This window comes from Aphidius gifuensis, linkage group LG1 (genome assembly GCF_014905175.1).
Source record: "Aphidius gifuensis isolate YNYX2018 linkage group LG1, ASM1490517v1, whole genome shotgun sequence".
Classification (NCBI taxonomy): domain Eukaryota; kingdom Metazoa; phylum Arthropoda; class Insecta; order Hymenoptera; family Braconidae; genus Aphidius; species Aphidius gifuensis.
Genome location: NC_057788.1, coordinates 28,198,844 through 28,218,658, shown reverse-complemented (window position 1 = coordinate 28,218,658; position 19,815 = coordinate 28,198,844). Strand labels below are relative to the sequence as shown.

Genomic DNA, 19,815 nt, shown 5'->3' with positions numbered 1-19,815 from the left:
AATTTTTTATTTTTTTTTCTATTGTCAATGTTCCAAAAAATATATTTTCAAAAATCAGTATCAATCAAAGTGATGATATTGTGAGAAAAAAAAAATTAAAATTCATTTTATTCTTTTCAATTTTAATTGTAATATGATTTTTTTTTTTTTGTACATCAAGAATTTGCATCAGACTTATACAAATTGCTGATAAATAAATAAAATAAATAAATTATATTCATAATTCCACTTGGAAAATATGAATAATTATATTTTTCAATTAAATTTAATTATTTTTTAAACACAAAATTAATTGAATTTAAAAAATCACTTTATTCAGATGTATTAGAGAATAAATATGCACTTAAAACAAAGAAACCAATTCAAAAACTTGAGTTGAAGTTTAAAGTATTGGAAAATAGTACTGAGCAAAGTAAAGTAAAATCAACTTCAAAAGCCAGAAAACAATTACTGATAAAGTGACGAAAAAAATCAATAAAAATACCAAAAAAGGTATTAAAAAAATAACAGCCAACAGAACTTTTTTTTTGAAATACTTCTTCATAAATATCGGAAGTTTCCAAAAAAATATTAAATAGATATTTAATTTTAATAAATAAGAAAAAAAATATAAAGAAAATTTTAACTTTTATTGATAATATGTTTATAATTACGTTTCAAAGTTATCGGTTGTACACATAAGCAAATTTGTAAACTTTTGGATAAAATTACATGAATTTTTTGACAGTAAATATCGTGTTATCTAACGACCGCCCAAGGCTATCATTAACATAAGAGGTTCACTTGAATGGTTTTGTACAAGTTAGTGTTCAGGTATATGTAAAATACACCAAGATATTTTCTTCAAAGATGATATAGCTGGACAAAAATCATTATAAAATCACCAAAGGATTCTCAACTATCACACATAAACATTTTCAAATAATAATAATAATAAATTGTGTTAAACAATCCATCAAGAAATTTTTTACCCACAAGTTCATTAAGCTTTACTAAATGAGTCACTAAACATAATCAATTGATTGAATCTTGCTGCTGTCATGGTTGTATTTTTTTTTTTTTATCTCATTTCTTTCAATCACACCTTTATTTTTTTTTTTTTGTGTTTCATTTTCATCTTATAGTTTTTTTTTTTTTCTTTCTTTGTTATCACGAGATTTACCACCGATTGATTCCCTCTCTGGTTAGCTGAACAAGTTACTGCGCAATCGCATCATCACACTTTCTCATGGATCCTTTGATTCATCATCTATATCACATTAAGAACCAATTCACTCGAATCATTCTATCGAAAAACGCTTATCCAGATATTTTATATACTTACAATGATATTATTTTAAATCTTATTTATTAAATTCATCAAAAAATTTTTTTTTATTACGTTACTTAACGAGTTGATTTTTTATTTTTCAATACTGAATAAATGATGATCATGATTGTGTTATAAAGTAGCATCAATTTTTCTTTTATTACTCAGTAAATTTATAGTTGATTATTTGCTGACTCGGTGGAAATTTTTTCAATAATTTATTATAATTTTATAACTGTAATAGTTGATGAATTGATTTTTTCTTCTGTTATTTTCTTCATGACTTTTTGAAATTAGATAATCTTACATATTCTTTTGATATGATTATTAATAATTTTTAATTAAAGTAAAATTTCATGGATGACTTTTTATTCGATTTTTCTCGGGATATTTCAATGTTTAAAATGAAATATTTTTAGTCCGATAATCATACAGTCAGTGTAGGTTGATCTAGTTGATCTCCCTTTTGTCCATTGTCAGCAAATTCACCATTCTCTTCATTTTACTATTCCGACTGTTCACAACCTTTTGTCCAGTAGAAAAAAAAAAAAAAACAGCAAACGAGTAGCTACGTGATTACAGTAGAATTTAATATAAATAACAAAGGTCGGAAAAGCAAAAATATTATAAAAGGAATAAAAAAAAAATATACGATAACAATCATTAGTGAATAATACAAAATAAAAAAATATTAGCTATATGAATTTTCAATACTTGTAATAAATATACAGTGAGTTTATTTTAACGTTAAAAAATTCAATGGATAAATTTTTTCCAATGGAATTTGATTCAAGAAAGAAAAAGATATATATCTCAACAATTTAGCATGACTTTTTGATCAAAAACTCATGCTACATTTAAAGGTAGACCACCTGGTGTTCTAACAACATGTCCAGCTTCTTGGCAACGGTTGGTAAAAGGCGGGAATGTCATGACATTCCACATGCTTTAACTCCGCAATTGTTCCACTACACCTATATATTTATACCACAAGAAAAAGCACAAAGATATATACTTTAATTGAAGTCAACTCCAGTTTAAAACCGCAGTTGCTTTGAAAAGAAATAAAAAAAAAAATAAAAACCCTACGATTCTCAACATTACAAAATGAAAAACCGTAAAACCGAATTTATCGCATTACAGCTTATAAAAATATGAAAAAAAAAAAGGTAGAGACTTTAATTAAAATTAATTTATTAAGTAATAAAATATTAGAAATTGTTTAAATTTATTTTAAAAGCAACAATATGACAAAATTTTAATTTAATATTCCAAAAAAAAAAAAACCACGATATTGTACAGCAGTAACTTTAAATGTTAAAATTTTTTCTCTAAATTTTCAGCTATTTTGTTATCTTATCCCTCAGGACGCGCGATATAGGGGAATGAAATTTCCATGAAAGATAATTGACGTCTCTTCAAGTTGATACCAAAAAATAAAAAAATAGCGACGGCACAGTAGTAAATGATTGTCAACAGTAATGTCTGACTATATATTGAGCGCTTCTACTTGTTCTATGTGTATATTGCAATTGTCGTTGTGTTATTATTATTTTATTTTTTTTTTGCAACCAAACTACTGGCTTTTTAATCATGCAAATGTTAAATATTCAAATCTATAAACTAAAAAATAATCCTTGAAATATTTATCATTGAAACTTTAACACTTTTAGTGACCTAACGTATTATTTCGAGCAGTGGGAGTTTTTTAACGCCCACGCATTCGATCCATGCCAGAGACACAAAATTACTATGCTCGTAACAGAGTTTGCCAAATTGCTAGACAGTTTGTTTGACTCAGTATTACGCCCTCACAATTTACTATCACGATTAATATTACTTCAATTTTTCAATTACCAAAACTTATTGAATTTTATAAAAATTTCATAAAATCTTTATCATCATTTTATGATAAATCAAACTTTGGTTAATAATATTATAAATATATACCAGCTTGTATTTATTTGTTCTACGTGTAAGAAGCTTGTTATTGTAGTAATAATAAAAAGGCATAAGTGCATGGGATTTGTATAAATGGATGCAACGAAGTGTATTGTGGAGATACAAAGAACAATCGTTTTATTGTCCAGATTTCATTGAAACTTCCACTCGTAAAATTATGCGCTTATTAGCATGGAAAAGGATTGGAACTTTTGTTTAAAATGTTGAATAACATTGAGGGTACCATTAAAACCTACATTATCAAGTTTTCAGCTGTCATGACGTTAATACCACAGCTTGGTTTGGCTTATACATTTGTACTCACAAATGCAGTCAAACACAAACTTTGTTGTTAAACCTTGGCAAACCTTAATTATTGCTAAATAATAACAACACGTATTCAAATTTATATATCAGTAATAAATTTTCATATTTTTAAATAAATATATTTTTATAAAATAATAATAATAAAGATAAAAAAAAAGAAAAATCAATGAATGAATGAATGCTAAAGAAAAACAAAGGAAAAAAAAAAATTACTCAACTTTAGTCTAGCTAAATTGCGTTTACCAATCTTATTTAGGTCAACACAAGAATTTGATTTCATAAAAAAAAGCCTTTTACGACTGGAAAATACCAACATTTATTTATAAAAAAACACATACAGAAAAGAAATCCCTAGATATTTGGTATTCTGAGAACTCGAAACATTCGAGATGATGCTTGTTTTTGTTTTCATCGTGTATCGATAACATTTTAAATTATTATTACTTTTTTTATTCTTGGCATATGTATTCCCAAATGAGAAAATTATATATTTTTTGACGTAAGCCACAAAAATTTTGATATAAATATTTCATGCACGAATGGAAATTTATAAAACCAGAGTACAAAATATTTTCTGTTACTTTAAAAATTGTGGTATTGGATAAAATACAATTATAATAAAATAATATATAACAGTTGTTTTTTTTTTTTTAATTTATACATAGTTTTTTTAATAATTTTATAATAATTAAACTGTATTGCAATATCGGATTGTGGTTGAAATTTTACCGTAATAATTTTAGCTCTAAAGTTAATTTGTTCAACGCGTAGTATTTAAAGTTCAACGAACAGACTTGCATATTAAATTATACAATATCAATTATGAAATATTCTTAATAATGCATCTGTCGAAGTTAAAAGTATTATATAAACTTTCATGAATCAATTTTATTGTTTAATTACACTCATAGAATAATCGTAAAATAAAGCTCAATTTCTAAAATTCCATAAGTAATTTATTTGATTAATTAATGACTTAATTTCATTGTCAATTTGGACATCAAAAATTAATTAATTGATTAATAAAATTGATTGAATTGAGTATTGAAAATATATAACTTAATTATAAATCGCTTACACAACACACTTTAATTTCTGATGGATAACTGATCTAAACCCATTATCAAACACCAGGTCATTATTGGAATCCGATTAAGAGTAGAAAAGTAAACGACTTTTAGAGTAAAGTAAAAAAAAAATATCAAAAAAAAAAAAAAAACGACTGCATTGATGGTTCACATAAAGAAACTGCACTTGCTTGCGTGCAAAATTCAAGTTTTTAACTGTTTGAACGTCTGCCAGCCATAAACACTTCGAACGCGGTAGTCCCTTTTCCACATAGAAATTATTCTGTGAGTTTTAAGAGAAACTGCTTTTGGCTGGCAAACGATGGAAGAACAAAATAGCACGTGAGAAATACCGGTGCCTTAGGGTCTGTTTTCGACTTTTTTTTTCCATTTTTTTTTTCACTTGAGTATAATCTTGAATTTTACTAACATTGTGCTTTTATAAATTTTATGAGATTTTTATTTTTTCAAAGCTATGAAAATCATGGATAAATAAATTTTTTAAATCTTTTAAAAATAAAAAACACGATAGCTATGTACGACAAATTCCATTTTTTTTTTTTTTTTTCATATATAATGAAAATCAATGAATAATGCGATGAAATAATACCGATTATCTTCTTCAAGCTTAATCAGTATACATATTAAAATAGAGCTTTGGTAAATTCATATGAAAAAAAAAAAAATTTAATCACGGATTTTTTTCTATCCAAATTTCTATTTACACGCTTGAAAAACTTTTAGGTTAATCTTATTTATTTATTTATTATTGCGTCAATAATAAGCTGTTTAATTAAACATTGTTAATGCTTGTTCAACAAAATATATAAAATCAATAGATATAGTAAAAATTCATCACATATAAAATTAGTGTGACAGTGGTACTTCAGTCATTAATTACTGAGTATTTAAAAAAATAAATAAAAAAATGAAAATTACGTTTGGATTAGTAAAGTAACTCATTTATCTTGGTCTACTGTGTGACCCAGAGTATTTCTTATGCACGTGAAGTAAACCTAAATGTCATCAGCGAGATAAGTATGAATTGATCCTCTATTAAACTTTCAGTTCGTGCATGCTTTACTCTAATTATTATCAAATTTGAAGGCATTTAGTTGTCAAAAACTACTGTGACCTTTCTCTACAAGTATTAAATGATGAATGACCAGTGTTTTTTTTTTTTAAATTCACCGTAAATTTTACAATCTCATATCATAAAATTATACATAAAACTTTTCATCACAAATGATTTATATATTGTTTGGTGTAAATTTAAAGCTCATATATGAATTATTAAATGGAATTAAATATTAAAACTCACCAGATACACTGAGATAGACTGTTCTTGTTAATGGTGGATGAACACTAACTTGACATTCATAAACACCAGCATCTCTTTCAGTAGCTGAACGCAATAAAAGTCGCCAATCATTTGGCATTTGATAATCCAGAGAAAAACGTGAATCACTTGAATAAGTATGAACACCAAATGTAAGCAAATGCATTTCTTCACCACGTCTTCGCACCCATGATACCTGTAAATATAAAATTTTTATAAAGCTTATTACAATTACAAAATTTCATGTATTTATATTTTATAAATTTTATTAAAATATGCATTGTGTAAAACTTTGATAGATAATTTTCTTGCAACATACAAAGAATACTTTTTGACAATATATATTATAGATTATAATAGCCAATAACCACATCCTATTATAGTTAAAAGTTTGCTTGAATATTAAAGCTCAAACATGTACATAAATATTTTATTTTTTGTGCTTTTACATAACTATTACAACACATAACCGTTAAACTTGGACAAAGCTGCTTTCCAATTTATTATTACTGTTTTATAGTTGATTATTTATCATATATATTTTTTCAAAAAGTTTAAAGCTGAATTAATCCTTCAAGTTAATATATTTTACATTAAAAAGCTCACCATTGTCAGCAAGAAATAAATATTATTCGTTACATAATTACATAGAAGTAAATTTACTCTCACTAGTTAACCAATGACATTCATATTAAATACTGTCTATACAATTTGAGTTTGTCTTCAACAAGAACTCTGTAAACTTGACCGTATTTAACATATCAAATTACATACTCTAGCAGGAACTTCATTTCCTTGTGCTTTACAAACGTGAGTACACAAATTATCTCTCCTTTTATAAATACACACACACACTCATATGTCTAACTAAACTTTGCTACAATTAATTTAGAATATTGTTTGCTTTTTTTTTTCTTGCTACTGTGTTTGAAATAAAATGACCTGAGATACTTTTATTTTTGTTTATCTAACTTGATTAAAACACGTGACGATCGAGAGTAATTATTGTAGCTCGATGTATATAGTAAGCAACCCTTACTTATTATTATATTACCAATAAGATATAACCTTTGTCGACAGTACATTATGTCAACGTTCATCGGCTCACGAAATATTAAATTAACTGTCAATATTTTTTTAATAATTAAAATCAAACAAGAAGAAAATTGACAATATATTTGTGGTTTTAAAACTACACATACAGTTGAGAATATAGTTTGGTTTTTTTTTTTTTTCATATACCGTTAGCAATACGACGTAAAAAATGGGTCATTTAACGGATATCCGTTTCCGGGTCTTTGGACCTCTCAAGGAAATGAAAATAAACTAACACAGTGAGCTTTTAGAATTTTCTCACAAACCTTTTGTGTTGGTTCTTTTTTTTTTTTATTTATTTTTTGTATACACTGTGCAAGTATATTTGTATATATATATAAATATAAAAACTGTAAAAAAAAATATAAAACTGCATGGAACTTATGTTGCAGAAAATATTGGTTTAGTATATATTGTGTTTATATATGTATTGTCAAGATTTTTAATATTTTTTTAAAGACTTTTGTGTGTTAATAGTTGCCAAATAATTTTATCATATTATACAGTTATTTAAAATTTAATTTTAATTAGTTAAATTGTTTGATATTCTATTGTTTATAAAATGTTAATAGAGGTCAAAATGAAAAGTTTATGAGGTGAAATTGTTACTGGGACATTTATGACATGTATTCATGAAGTTTTCGAAAAATTATTACTCAAAAGTTATCAATGATTTTCGGTTTATTTGAGGTCAGTATATTATGCTGTGGAATATCTATGATTTCTCTTTGTAAATTAATAATATGTACGTATATTTGAAATCTCATATTCTCTAGTATATATTCGAGCTGTAAATTAATATAACGAGAGATGTTATTCGAGAAAATACAACAATCAATTTCATGATTCACTTTGTAACATTATTAAATGTTTATATATTTTTTATGTGAAGTTGAATAAAATTTACTTAAATACAACCTATTCCTTTTTATCAAGCTCTAATTAAAAATTTTGTTTTTAAATTATTAATAATATTTTAATATATATTTATAAGAATTTTTAAAAGATAAATTTTAAGTATAAACTTATTAAAATATTTATAAAACACTCAAGTAAGCAATAGCAAAAAAAAAAAAACTCGATGTAAGCTTTTAAAAATAATAGTTAGCTTTGAACTTTTATATGAATAATAATTATTTGTTCATATAACTTAAAATGATTAAAAAAATCCCTTAATAGTTAACTAAAAATTTTAACTTCATAAAGATATACAAAAATTATTTGAATTTGTAAATGTTAGTACTTTAATAAACTGTTCACTTAAATACTTATTGGTACTTGAATAAAACTTCAATAATTTTTTTTTATACAAATTTTCTTTTAGTTAAAATGTAAATAAACTTCGGATATATAAAATAAAACAAGAAGCTTAAAAATACAGAAATCACATTACTCATATTTTACAAATGTAAATTATTCTTGATAAATTTAAATAAAAGAAAAAAAGTATTATTATTATTCAATAAATAATTTTTTATATTTATAAAATTTAATTGAAAGCCGAACAATGCAGCTATTACTATTTTTACAATCAACTTTTGTTTATTGAAGGAGTTTCTAGTGTATACACTAATAAATCAAAAGGTACACATACAAAAACAATATTAAACTTGGCGGTAATATGATTCCGTAATTTATAGAAAATTAATAATGTTATACCAATACGTCATGATTCATGAGAATAATTTAAAAGTCAATAATATTCACATTAACAACAACAAAATATTATATCAAATATTTACTCAATTAAAATTGATCTCTAGTTTCAAATTCAAATTTAAATTGTGCTAAAATGTATTAATAAAATTAATATGTTTTTAAAATAATAATTTATATCAGTAATTTATAATTTTTTTTACTAATATTAAATCATTAAAACTTCTTTCTTGCTTTTTTTTTTAGTTAGAATTTTATTTGTCAACAAATTTAGACAAAAAAATGAATTTTAAATTTTAATATCCTACAATCTATATTTTTTTTTTATGAATTCTGTATATATTGTGTATGATGTATACAAAAATAAACATCCGTTGAAAGGTTTAGAATGAAAACATAAGATGAAACAGATTAAATATGATGATAAAGTTTACTTATCTTTGTACATAATATAATACGAATTTCATACTTATAATGCGCATGCATATTTGATCAGGTTGTTAAGAGATTTGTATCATGAATACCAAAAAAAAAAAAAAAATCTAGTTGTATAATATTATCATAATATGATTATATTATTACCATAATTTATAAACATAATTTAACCATTAATAAATATATAAATGATGAATAAAATTATTTTGTTTTTTGTATATGAAAAATACAATACGTATATTTTTTTTTAAATTATTTTTATTATTTTCCTGATAATAATTAACTATTAAATAAAAAAAATAAAAATAAAACAATTTACTGTAATCTTGATAAGTAAAACAAAAGGGATGTAATTATATTTTTTTTATAAACACACAAGTTAAATTAAGGCACAATTTTAAAGGTAAATTTACTTTTTATCTTTGTCTTTCTATACTGTCATCTATTATTCAATTATCTATGCTTATCCATCTCATTAAAAAATAGCAGTGTACATTGAGGGTAATGAAGCTATGTGTAAATGAAAGCTCACTAACTCGAATAGGCGAATTAAGGTAACATCATTTTGTACGAAGGCGTTGCTTTCAGCCCTTGAGTGAGCATCCAATTGACTATGATTTTTTTTATTTTTCTTTTCATATAAATTTTTTTTATTTTTATATTTCTTATATACACTCTCTTCATGTAATTTTTCTTGCACTAGAAATAAAAGATAGTCTTTTATTTTAATTTTTTTTCTTATTTTTTTTCTTATCATTCATTTTTTCGATCCGTATATACTTTAATGCCAATTTATCCTGGATTTATATAGAGAAATAAATTCTATTGATATAGAAAATTTTTCGTTCTTTGATTTTGACTCAATAAAAATTTTTTATAATTATATATTATATTTTTTTTTTTTCTTTGTATTTGAAATATTAAAAAAAAAAAAAATTTAAAGATAATTCATGTTTTTTTTTAGTTATAAAATGAAAGCTAAAAAAAAGTGTTTTATAAAATTATTAAAGCTATGAATATTCAGAATAATTCAACAGTTTTTTGTATGAAAAAAGAAAAAAAAAAATGAATTTAACATAGAGAGAAAAAGCAATTGAAAAAAAAAAATAAATAAATATAAAAGGAATGAAATTATCTTCATCAAATTCAAGCATGTTCTTTCGATTTTCCAGCTTACTCTGTACAATTTGAATATTCATATTATAAATATATTATTTATATATCCATATGTCATTTTTTTTTTTCATTGTCATATGTTCAGTTTGATATACACTATGCATATTTTCATTTTAAAAAAAATTGCTTATAACGAAAAGATTTTTAAATGATCAATTTCAAAACAATAATTTGCATTATAGAAAAAAAAAATAAAATAATTATTATGCCTTTATGATAGAATTTTAAATTGTTAAAAAAAAAAATATGTTTTAATATGTTTACAATTATGATTTAATTTATTTTTATTAATGCATAGAATTTTTTGATAAATCGTTTTTCAGTTGCTGACCCTATCTGAGTGTATTCAATCGATATGAACACAACACGACAGGAATATATATATATTTTTGTATATTCATTTCCAATTTGATGTCACGAAAGATGCATATAAAATAGGGACATTATCAAACTTCTATTCAAGGGTGAATTTTTTTTTATTTTGAATATTTTTCGTACAGTTATTTCGCCCAGCATCACATGTAACATTTGAAAATCCTGATAGGTCGTCCATGTCTCTCCTTTTTTATACATACGTTAGAAATATATATACGATATTTGCATGTCCCTCGCGTACTCATGTTTGACTTCTTATCTCAACGTCTATATGACTCTAAGCCATTTTTCAAAAACTTTTATTTTGATTTTTATCATGAAATCTATACATATATATTAATTGTCTATAAATTAAATATATTTTTATCAAATTCCGACGATTATATTATAGTTGAAAAAATTTGTTAAATAAAATGAATTTAGTGGAAAATAAAATTACGATAAACCCATGAAAATTGAATGAAAAATAAATGTAAAAATTACTAAAAATAATCAAATTGTATTTTAATATTTTGTGGTTAAAACACAGAAGGAGAGAAAATCTGTATTTTATCATGATATTCATTCAAGCTAGGCTTACCACCACGACGCTCTTTTAGACAACTCTCTCGAGCATTAACAATGCAAAACCTAACTGGTGAAACGGTCGTTGAACATTTTGCAAACTCGCTCCTTGTTCCATCCGCACCACTGCCAACAACTGCCGCGAGTCGAATGAAATTATAAATGACTACTATTTTCTAAATATATATATACTAATTATCCCCATGCATTTCTCATTTTAAATTAAATTTTGCATTTCATAACAAGTAAATTTAATATTTTAAAACAAAATATTTCGACACTATACTACATGTTTATTATGCTCACTTAATAAAATAAAATACATACATACATACATATTTTATTTGATCATTTAATGATAAAGTTATATTTATTACAAACACTCAACTGGAAATTTTCACAATTCGTAATAAAACAAATATAATTATTACAATTTATAATTACTTTATCAGTTTTAATAAAGGACAAAAAAAAAATATGTATTTAATTTAATTTAAATATTGTGTTTAATTATTTTACTAGAAATTTTATATTAATGAAATTAATAAAATATAATTATTTAATGGAATATGACATCAATGATTTAATGACAAATAATAATTAAAGATATTTTAAAAATTTGTTTAAAAAGTGTAATTAATGAATGTCATTTTGTGTGAGATAATTAATAGTTTGTTAATGACTCCTACACTTTTGTAATGAGCTCTTGAATGTGGAGAGATACGTGTTGGAGAGGAGAGACCACTACATGAGTTTGTATACATACAATGTATGATAAACATCACAACACGCCCTGTATTTTCATGTAATTGAGGAGGAAAGCAATAGACGATAGAGCAAACTTTTATCGTATAACTTGATCCTAGGGTTATTATATAATGAATGAAAAACAAAAGACTATATCTTTTTTTGTTTTTTAAACTTAAAATTTACACAATAATTATAAAGTATAAGAGCTTTGGAATATGAATTTTTTTACATACGCATTTAAATGATTAGAATCTTGAACTCGAGTGGAAAATTTTTTATTAATTTTATTTTTTAAATATTTATTATGTCAAGAAAAAAAATGATTATACCTATTTTTTTTTACTTGAAATTTACACAATAATTATGGAATTATTATGTACTTGAAGATGTAAATTGTTTTTATATTTTTATCATTAGAATTTTTAAGTTGAGTGGAAATTTTTGTATAAATTATATTTTTTTATTTTAAAGATATTATGGAGTTGTGTAATTTTAAAAAATATGAGCAATTAACAATTTGATAAATTATTTAGAATGAAAAATTCAAGTTTGTCTTTTCGTCTACATTTGACATAAATAATTATTCTTCTTCAAAAAAAAAAAATTAAATAAATAAATAAAAAACGTAATTTTTTCTTTTACAAAGTTAAATCTATTTGAAAAAATTTTTATCATTGAAAAAAAGCTTCATTCACCGACAGAATGTTTTATTGTTTTTGTATGCATTAGAGATGCACAAGACAATTTTCGTCTCGTCTCGCGAACTCGAGACGAGATAACTTGACAATTTTCAAACGATACTAGCATTAGTCAGACTTCAGACTCTCAAATCTATAATCATCAATAATATCAAATTTGGTTTTCTTAATTTTTTTTTTTTTGTGGTGCATTTCATTCTTGTATATATATATAACTATATTGCAAATATATAAGAATATATTTTTGATTTAGACTACAAATAAATAAAGAACATCTTCATTATATATGTTAAATCAAAGTATAAATAAGCATTTTTTAATTTAAACTTGATTTATTTATTATCAATTTATATTCATTTCATATATTTTTTGTTTGTTGTTCAACAACCATTCATGGTACGAGTTAAAAATAAATGTAATATTCATTGTTAATTAAAAATTGAAAAATAACTAATAAATTACTCTTACGTTTTAAAAGAATAAAAAAAAAAAAAAAAATATTTTACATGCATATATTACATGAATATATTTTAAAAATATTTGTATTGATAATAAAAAGTTTACTTTTGTTCACTTTATATTTATACAGAAACTAAGATCGAATTTTTTACTCGAACATCTGATTTTTCAGAGACGATAAGACGAGACTGTTGTTTTATTATTTAAAGATCGATCAAATCTGTCTGTCTCGTCATCTCTAGTATGCATTTCTAGCTTCGCTCAAAGTTTTCTGTAAAATATATAAACCAGTGCCTCTATTTTTTTTTCTTTTTTCCAATTTTGTGTAAAATTCTCATTCGTAAAAATTCACATGGTTAAACGAAAACTTAATTTTCCATTATATGCAAATCAAGTATTTCAAACCTCCTTCAAAAAATTATATATAAAAACATTGAGATAAAAAAATAAAAATCAATTTTTTCAACTTTTAATTAAAAAAATAAAATAACACCAATATTTTTATTTTAAAAATCAAAATAAAAAATGAATAAATTTTTTAATTTTGAATATAAACAATTATTGTTATCTTTAAATGTGTCAACTGCAATTAATTTAATCAACAATATTCTCAGACACTTTGCATATTAACTCCCCACCTTCTTGCAAAAATTTTGTTGCTTTTTTTTTCATATTTTACAATTTTCAAGGTCTAATTATCCATAAAAATTGACGTATTTTATTTGTTTATTTTTAATTTTATAATGAATATATTTTATTCTCGTGTAAAGGAATTATTATTTCATTTTCTCACATAGATGTCAGCTCTCTACATATTAATTATTGATAATAACAATTGATTGCTCAATATAATTTATCAGAACTCATGCAAACATCTGTATTGACAACCGTTATCGAAATATCGACCCAGCCATGTTTTGTTGCTTGCATTTAATTTAGAAAGTCAAACACAATTGCGATATTAATTAACGTATATAAACATTAACGATAAATACTCCATTGAATCTGTATGTTCATAAATGCTCATGTATAAATTTAGATATTTTATTGTTTCCCAAAAGATACAAGAAGCTTCAAAAAATATTTGCATCTATACAGTAGAATTTTTTGGACCAATATAAGTTATATTATATCAAATTAAATATCATTGATGAAATTGTTTTTCACTATAGAATAATGTTTTAATTATCAAAATTAATTTAAAAAAAAAATTAACATTATTAATTAAATATATATGTTTAAAATTTAATTAAAAACATAAAAAATAATCAAAAATTTATTTTATATTTATTATATCAATAAAAAATTTTATATTATTTGGGTCATAATAATGATTTTGCCATTTGTTCAAACAATGAGAGTTTGTATGACCTCCAAAAAAGTTGATTAAAGTTTTTATAAAAATATTTACGTTAATATAAAAAATATATATGAAAAATTTAAATATCATAATAATAGGTATTAATTTCCGTTGTAAATAAAAATAAATAATTTTTCAACTATAAACTACTTTTTTTTTTTCAAATACATATTTTTTCAAAAATGCATTCATTTTTTTAATTGGAAAACTTTAAAATTCAATACAATTACGTGCTATTTAAGAAAATTTATAAATTGTTAAATAATACATAAAGAAGGAAAAATCTTTTCAATATTGAATCTTTAATTTATTTGTTAAAAACATCTGATAATATTATTCAAAAGAAAAATTAACAGACATGAATCATCATCATAAAAAATCACATGAATTTATAAGAATAATAAAATTGAAAAAAACAATATCCATGCTGTAAAAGCAAAAACAATCAATATATTAAAATTAAAAGAAAATATTTTTCTTAATAATGCGTCAAAAAATCAAGTATATAAGACAAATTTTATTTAGTAAAATGATAATTAAAGTATCAGCATTTTCCAAGAGCAAATAAATTTTTTGAAAATATAAATTTATAACAATGAGGGTTTCAATAGTGTGTCTTGTATTATGTATTTCATGTGAGTAAAAATAAATTATTAAAAACATAAATATAAATAAAAATAAATATTTATCATTATTAATTTAAATTTATTTATAAATAGTTGTATATGGAAAACCACCATCTCAAATAGTAGGTGGTAAAATATCATCATACAATGAATTTCCACATCAAGTGAGTATTCGTGTTGGAAAAAATCATTTATGTGGAGGTGCAATTCTCGATAAAAAACACATCATAACAGCTGCTCACTGTTTCGTAGAAACTGATGGAAGACTTGAAAATCCAGAAGGTATAACTATCCTTGCTGGTGTTAATAACAGAGAAGACTCATCAAATGGTCAAGAAATTAAAATTGAAAGTTATTCTTTTCATGAAGAATTTACTTATACTGATGGTAATAAAAATGACATCGCTATTGTAAAGGTAAATTATATAATGACAAAAAGGAAAATGTAATTTTTAATAATAATACTATAATTTAAAATACAAGTAATTTAATTTATCATAATTTCAATATAGCTAGCACAACCATTGGTTTTTAATTCAGCAGTAAAACCTGTAAATTTACCAAAAGCTGATACACCACTTGATACAGTTGCAACTGTTAGTGGATGGGGAGCTATTTATCATATGGGTGGAAAACCAAGTGCTTTACCAAATGGACTTAATAAAGTTGATGTTGCTATTGTTTCTAGTGACAGTTGTACAAAATCATTGAAAAGACAAATTCAACCTGGACAAATTTGTGCATTTATTGGTGTAGGACGTGGAACTTGTGTTGTAAGTTATTTATCAATAAATCTATAGTTTTTAAAATAATAAAAAAAAATGTATAAATAATTTTTTTTTTATTATTTTCAGGGTGATAGCGGTGGTCCAATGATTGTCGGTGATGAAATTATCGGTATTGTTTCATGGGGACATCCGTGTGCCATTGGACAGCCAGATGTGTAAATATTATTTTTTTTTTAATTTAATGACTTATTAATTTTTTAATGAAAACAATTAATGTAATTTTTTAATTAATGTTTTTTTTTTTTAATTTTCAGATATACACGTGTATTTCACTATTTACCCTGGATCAATAGAAACTTTAAGATAAATAAAAACCTTTAATTTATTATTTTTATATTTAAGTTAATAAAAAAAATTTTAATACAAATTTTTAGTTAAATTTTTTTACTTTTCTTTAGTTTTAATGAGTTTGATAATAACTAAAAAACTGAAATTATTATTTTATATAATATTATTTAAATTAATGTTAATACTTGATTGAAAAAAGAAATAATTTATTTTTTATATTTAAAATATAAAAAATAAAAATGTAATATTTTGATGCAATTTTGTTGGCCAATTTAACTTGGATAAAGGTCAGCATAAATAGTGAAAATTTAAACAGTTCTCATGGACACTAAGAGTAGAAAAAAAAATATATAAAAAAGTAATTTTACTTTAATATACGAGAAATAATGTTAAAGAAAGAATTGGAAAAGTGCATTGGGTTAAAATCGATTGTGATCAGATGACCAGAAACAAATATATTGGTCTGCTTCATGCTCAGCATTTTACTTGTAGTACTTTTTATAAGAAAAATATACATTGTCATGATATTATATTTAAACATTGAGACAGTTTATCTTTTCTGCATGAGTGCATTTCTACGTTAAATAAGTGAGCAAGTAGAAATAATAAAATAAAAAAATATGAGTGTACTCATGACTGTATCTAGAACATATGTATTATTTTTATAAAAAATATATTTAAACTTTTATTCATCACATTTAAAAATGAAAATTTGTGGGCTTTTCAATTTTACGCATTGGCATTCAATATCGGATATAACCGATCCCGGTTCCAGCATAATTTTACCATAAAGTAAATCATTTTTTTTTTTTTTTATTTTTCATCAAATATACATATCTATCTGATGCTAATATTTACTGGCCTACAATATATCTATCGGCTTTCACAGTGATGATCAATGTTCTCTGAGATTCTACATTGTTTTATAAAACCAATTCAAATGAAAAATAAAAACCTATATGATAAAAATTGAATATTGGTTCAATTTGATTTAGGGTAAATATAAAAAATTGAAAAAAAAAAGATTTCGGTTTTTTAATATTTGTGACGACAGATTTACCATTTGAAAATTATTATTTTATATGATCAATTTATTTTACTTGATAAAGAGTTGAAAAAAAAAATTTATTGCAATATTTTTAAATAATTTTATTCGTCAATATATTAATAGGCAAAAAGATTCTTGGTTAAATTTTTTTTATGTATAAAATTTTCTTTTATAAAAAAGAACATGTAAATACCATATTGAATCATGCATAAGTACTTGTTTCTTTGATGTATCATTCTTTTGAGGAAAAAATTTTACTCAGATTTTTTTATTTTAAATTCATTAAAAAAAAAAAAAATAAAAGAGAAATCAATATACGTATGGACGAATCTTGCAACGAATACCAAATACAGGAATAAAAAAAATGCAACAAAGAAAAGAGTGATTTCTATTGTGTGAATAAAATATGGCTGGCTTCTTTTTTCAAGTCATACTTAAACGCACAGTGCTAACTTATCACTATCCGATGATACTTTATACAGACACTTAGATGCATAAAAATGCTTTCATTCTGACAAAGCTTCGTAAAATTCTTTTTTTTTTTTAATTTAAAAAAATTTTTCAATTTCTAGTTCATTTACATTTTTAAAATATTCTTAAACTACTTCTGCATTTTCAAAGTACCAGAGAATTCAAAGATTTTTTTTAAGAATAAATTTTTTTTCAACGTTATGCATTATTTTCTTTGTAATTTGAAGCAGTAATTTTTGTTTCTATTTTAAATATACTTTGAGTATATTTAATTGAAGATAACATAGCTCATTACTTAATTATTTTTGAGGCATAAAAATATTTCAAATATTTTGACTATTTCCAAGATAAATTTATCGAAAGGTTCATCATTATTATCATCACTTAATATTTGATAAATTTAGTTAAAAGTTTGATAATAATTTTATGAAATTGCTCTTTGTAGAAATTTGAAAATTTCGAATGAAATATAACCATGTAACAATCTAATTTACGTACACTCTCATCAACTTTGTAATACGATTTTTTTTTTTAAAATATCTAAAAGTAATTTTTAGATTTTTGTTTGTTATCAAAATCAATTAATATAAATGAAATTTATATAAAATTTGAGAACAAAGAGCATAAATTTTATGCTTGAATAAAATAATGAAAAAAATTAATAATATATTTTATTCAGTAACTATCATGTAAGCATGTTTCTCGTACAGACTTGGTATATGTTATCGAAATACAAATCGAATTGGAAAATAGCCAACCGATTTTCAAGAATTCTCATCTGTTTTTGTCACTATACTTTGTTCAACATCATTTGTAGTATTTCAAATTACTATATAATAATAGAAATTTTATATTTCTCCGACATTTACTAATTTTTTCTTTTTCCATTGTTCTTTTTTATCTTAAATTTTTTTAATCTCACATCTCAGTGAATATATATACGCTACAAAATGAAACTTACCGTGCGTTTTTGCATGTTCTCGACTCGACAGTGAAGATGAATTTGTGCTCCGAGCTGAACTGTGACATTGATATCACGATCTTCAAAGAACGGCCGTGGCTCTGGAGTTGAGCCATTTTCCGTCACAGGATTTTCTTCTTCATAAACCTTCATAGAAAAAATAAAAACAAATGCATATTAAAAAAAAAAAAATACTCTGTTTAATAGTTGATATTTTAGTATAATTAAAAATAAAGTTGACAAATAAATAACAAACCTCAGTAAAAGGTGAACTAAGTTCATTCCAAAATGATTTTGGTAAATTTTCCAAGCCAGGAAATGGTTTTGATCCTGTAAAAAATACAAGTAATGTTTTTTTTTTTAATAAATTTCATGTATTTATGATCTGTTATATAAGTACATATATATATAAAATGTTAATCATCACACCAAACAGACACATGACAAGATGACAGTTTAGAGATGTTCAATTTCACGAAACGTCTAAAAAAAAGTTGGTGAAGCGAGTCCAGGTAATTTTTCACGATCAAATTCGACAACACTGACGTAATATCATTCCTCATTGTGAAAAATAAAAAACGCTGATAATATTTTTGATAAAGTTTCTAGACTGCAGTTAAGTTGTATACGAACGATAGACTTTTATTGGTAACATCAATGATGCTAAATAAAAATGATCATAAATTTTATGATAAAAAAAAAAAAACTAATGCATATAAGACAGGGTAGGGGATAAATAAAAAAAAATAATAATCATTTGTGTCAACATTTGGATTTGTGACTAAAATATAACGATACTAAATGATAGGGAAGAAAAAAAAAATAAGTTAAATATATACAGGGGTTAGAAAAGGATAAAACAAAAGTGCTTGAATCGAGCAATAAAAAAAAACCGAAAACGTGAAAGGCAAGTGAATAGAAACGAGCTGCAATTGGTATTGTATATAGTTTTCTTGGTTCAACAGCAAATTGGAAAAAATTATAGTTTTTGCAGTTAGGGGAGTGCTTGATTGTTGAAGAATTTTATTAGTTAGATTTATATATATATTTTTTTATCCCTTGTCCCACGTATCAAGATAAAT

The 19,815-nt window shown here is 23.5% G+C and overlaps 2 protein-coding genes across 3 annotated transcripts in view; one reads left to right on the top strand and one right to left on the bottom strand.

Moving 5' to 3' along the window:
* The window catches only part of LOC122860041 (peroxidasin-like), an 83,500-nt gene that overhangs the window by 32,047 nt on the left and 31,638 nt on the right, over positions 1 to 19,815 (bottom strand). For both annotated transcript variants that reach the window (XM_044163693.1, XM_044163685.1), the window contains 3 exons: positions 18,990 to 19,063; positions 18,734 to 18,880; positions 5,966 to 6,179 (listed from right to left, as the gene is read on the bottom strand). In XM_044163693.1, the coding sequence (XP_044019628.1) occupies positions 5,966 to 6,179; positions 18,734 to 18,880; positions 18,990 to 19,063 (435 nt within the window). The remainder of the gene's footprint in view (positions 1 to 5,965; positions 6,180 to 18,733; positions 18,881 to 18,989; positions 19,064 to 19,815) is intronic.
* LOC122860057 (chymotrypsin-1-like) lies at positions 15,080 to 16,311 on the top strand. The gene is made up of 5 exons (XM_044163705.1): positions 15,080 to 15,186; positions 15,271 to 15,593; positions 15,690 to 15,950; positions 16,032 to 16,120; positions 16,220 to 16,311. Exons 1-5 carry the CDS (start codon positions 15,147 to 15,149, stop codon positions 16,284 to 16,286), a joined length of 780 nt encoding a protein of 259 aa, XP_044019640.1. The 5' UTR covers positions 15,080 to 15,146; the 3' UTR covers positions 16,287 to 16,311.

What these genes read in the sequence shown, in the direction of transcription:
- LOC122860057 (XM_044163705.1), top strand. Translation starts at nt 15,147, where the DNA reads ATGAGGGTTTCAATAGTGTGTCTTGTATTATGTATTTCAT. An exon ending in TAGGACGTGGAACTTGTGTT is followed by an intron (nt 15,951 to 16,031) that starts GTAAGTTATTTA and finishes TATTATTTTCAG; the next exon opens with GGTGATAGCGGTGGTCCAAT. An exon ending in GCCATTGGACAGCCAGATGT is followed by an intron (nt 16,121 to 16,219) that starts GTAAATATTATT and finishes TTTAATTTTCAG; the next exon opens with ATATACACGTGTATTTCACT.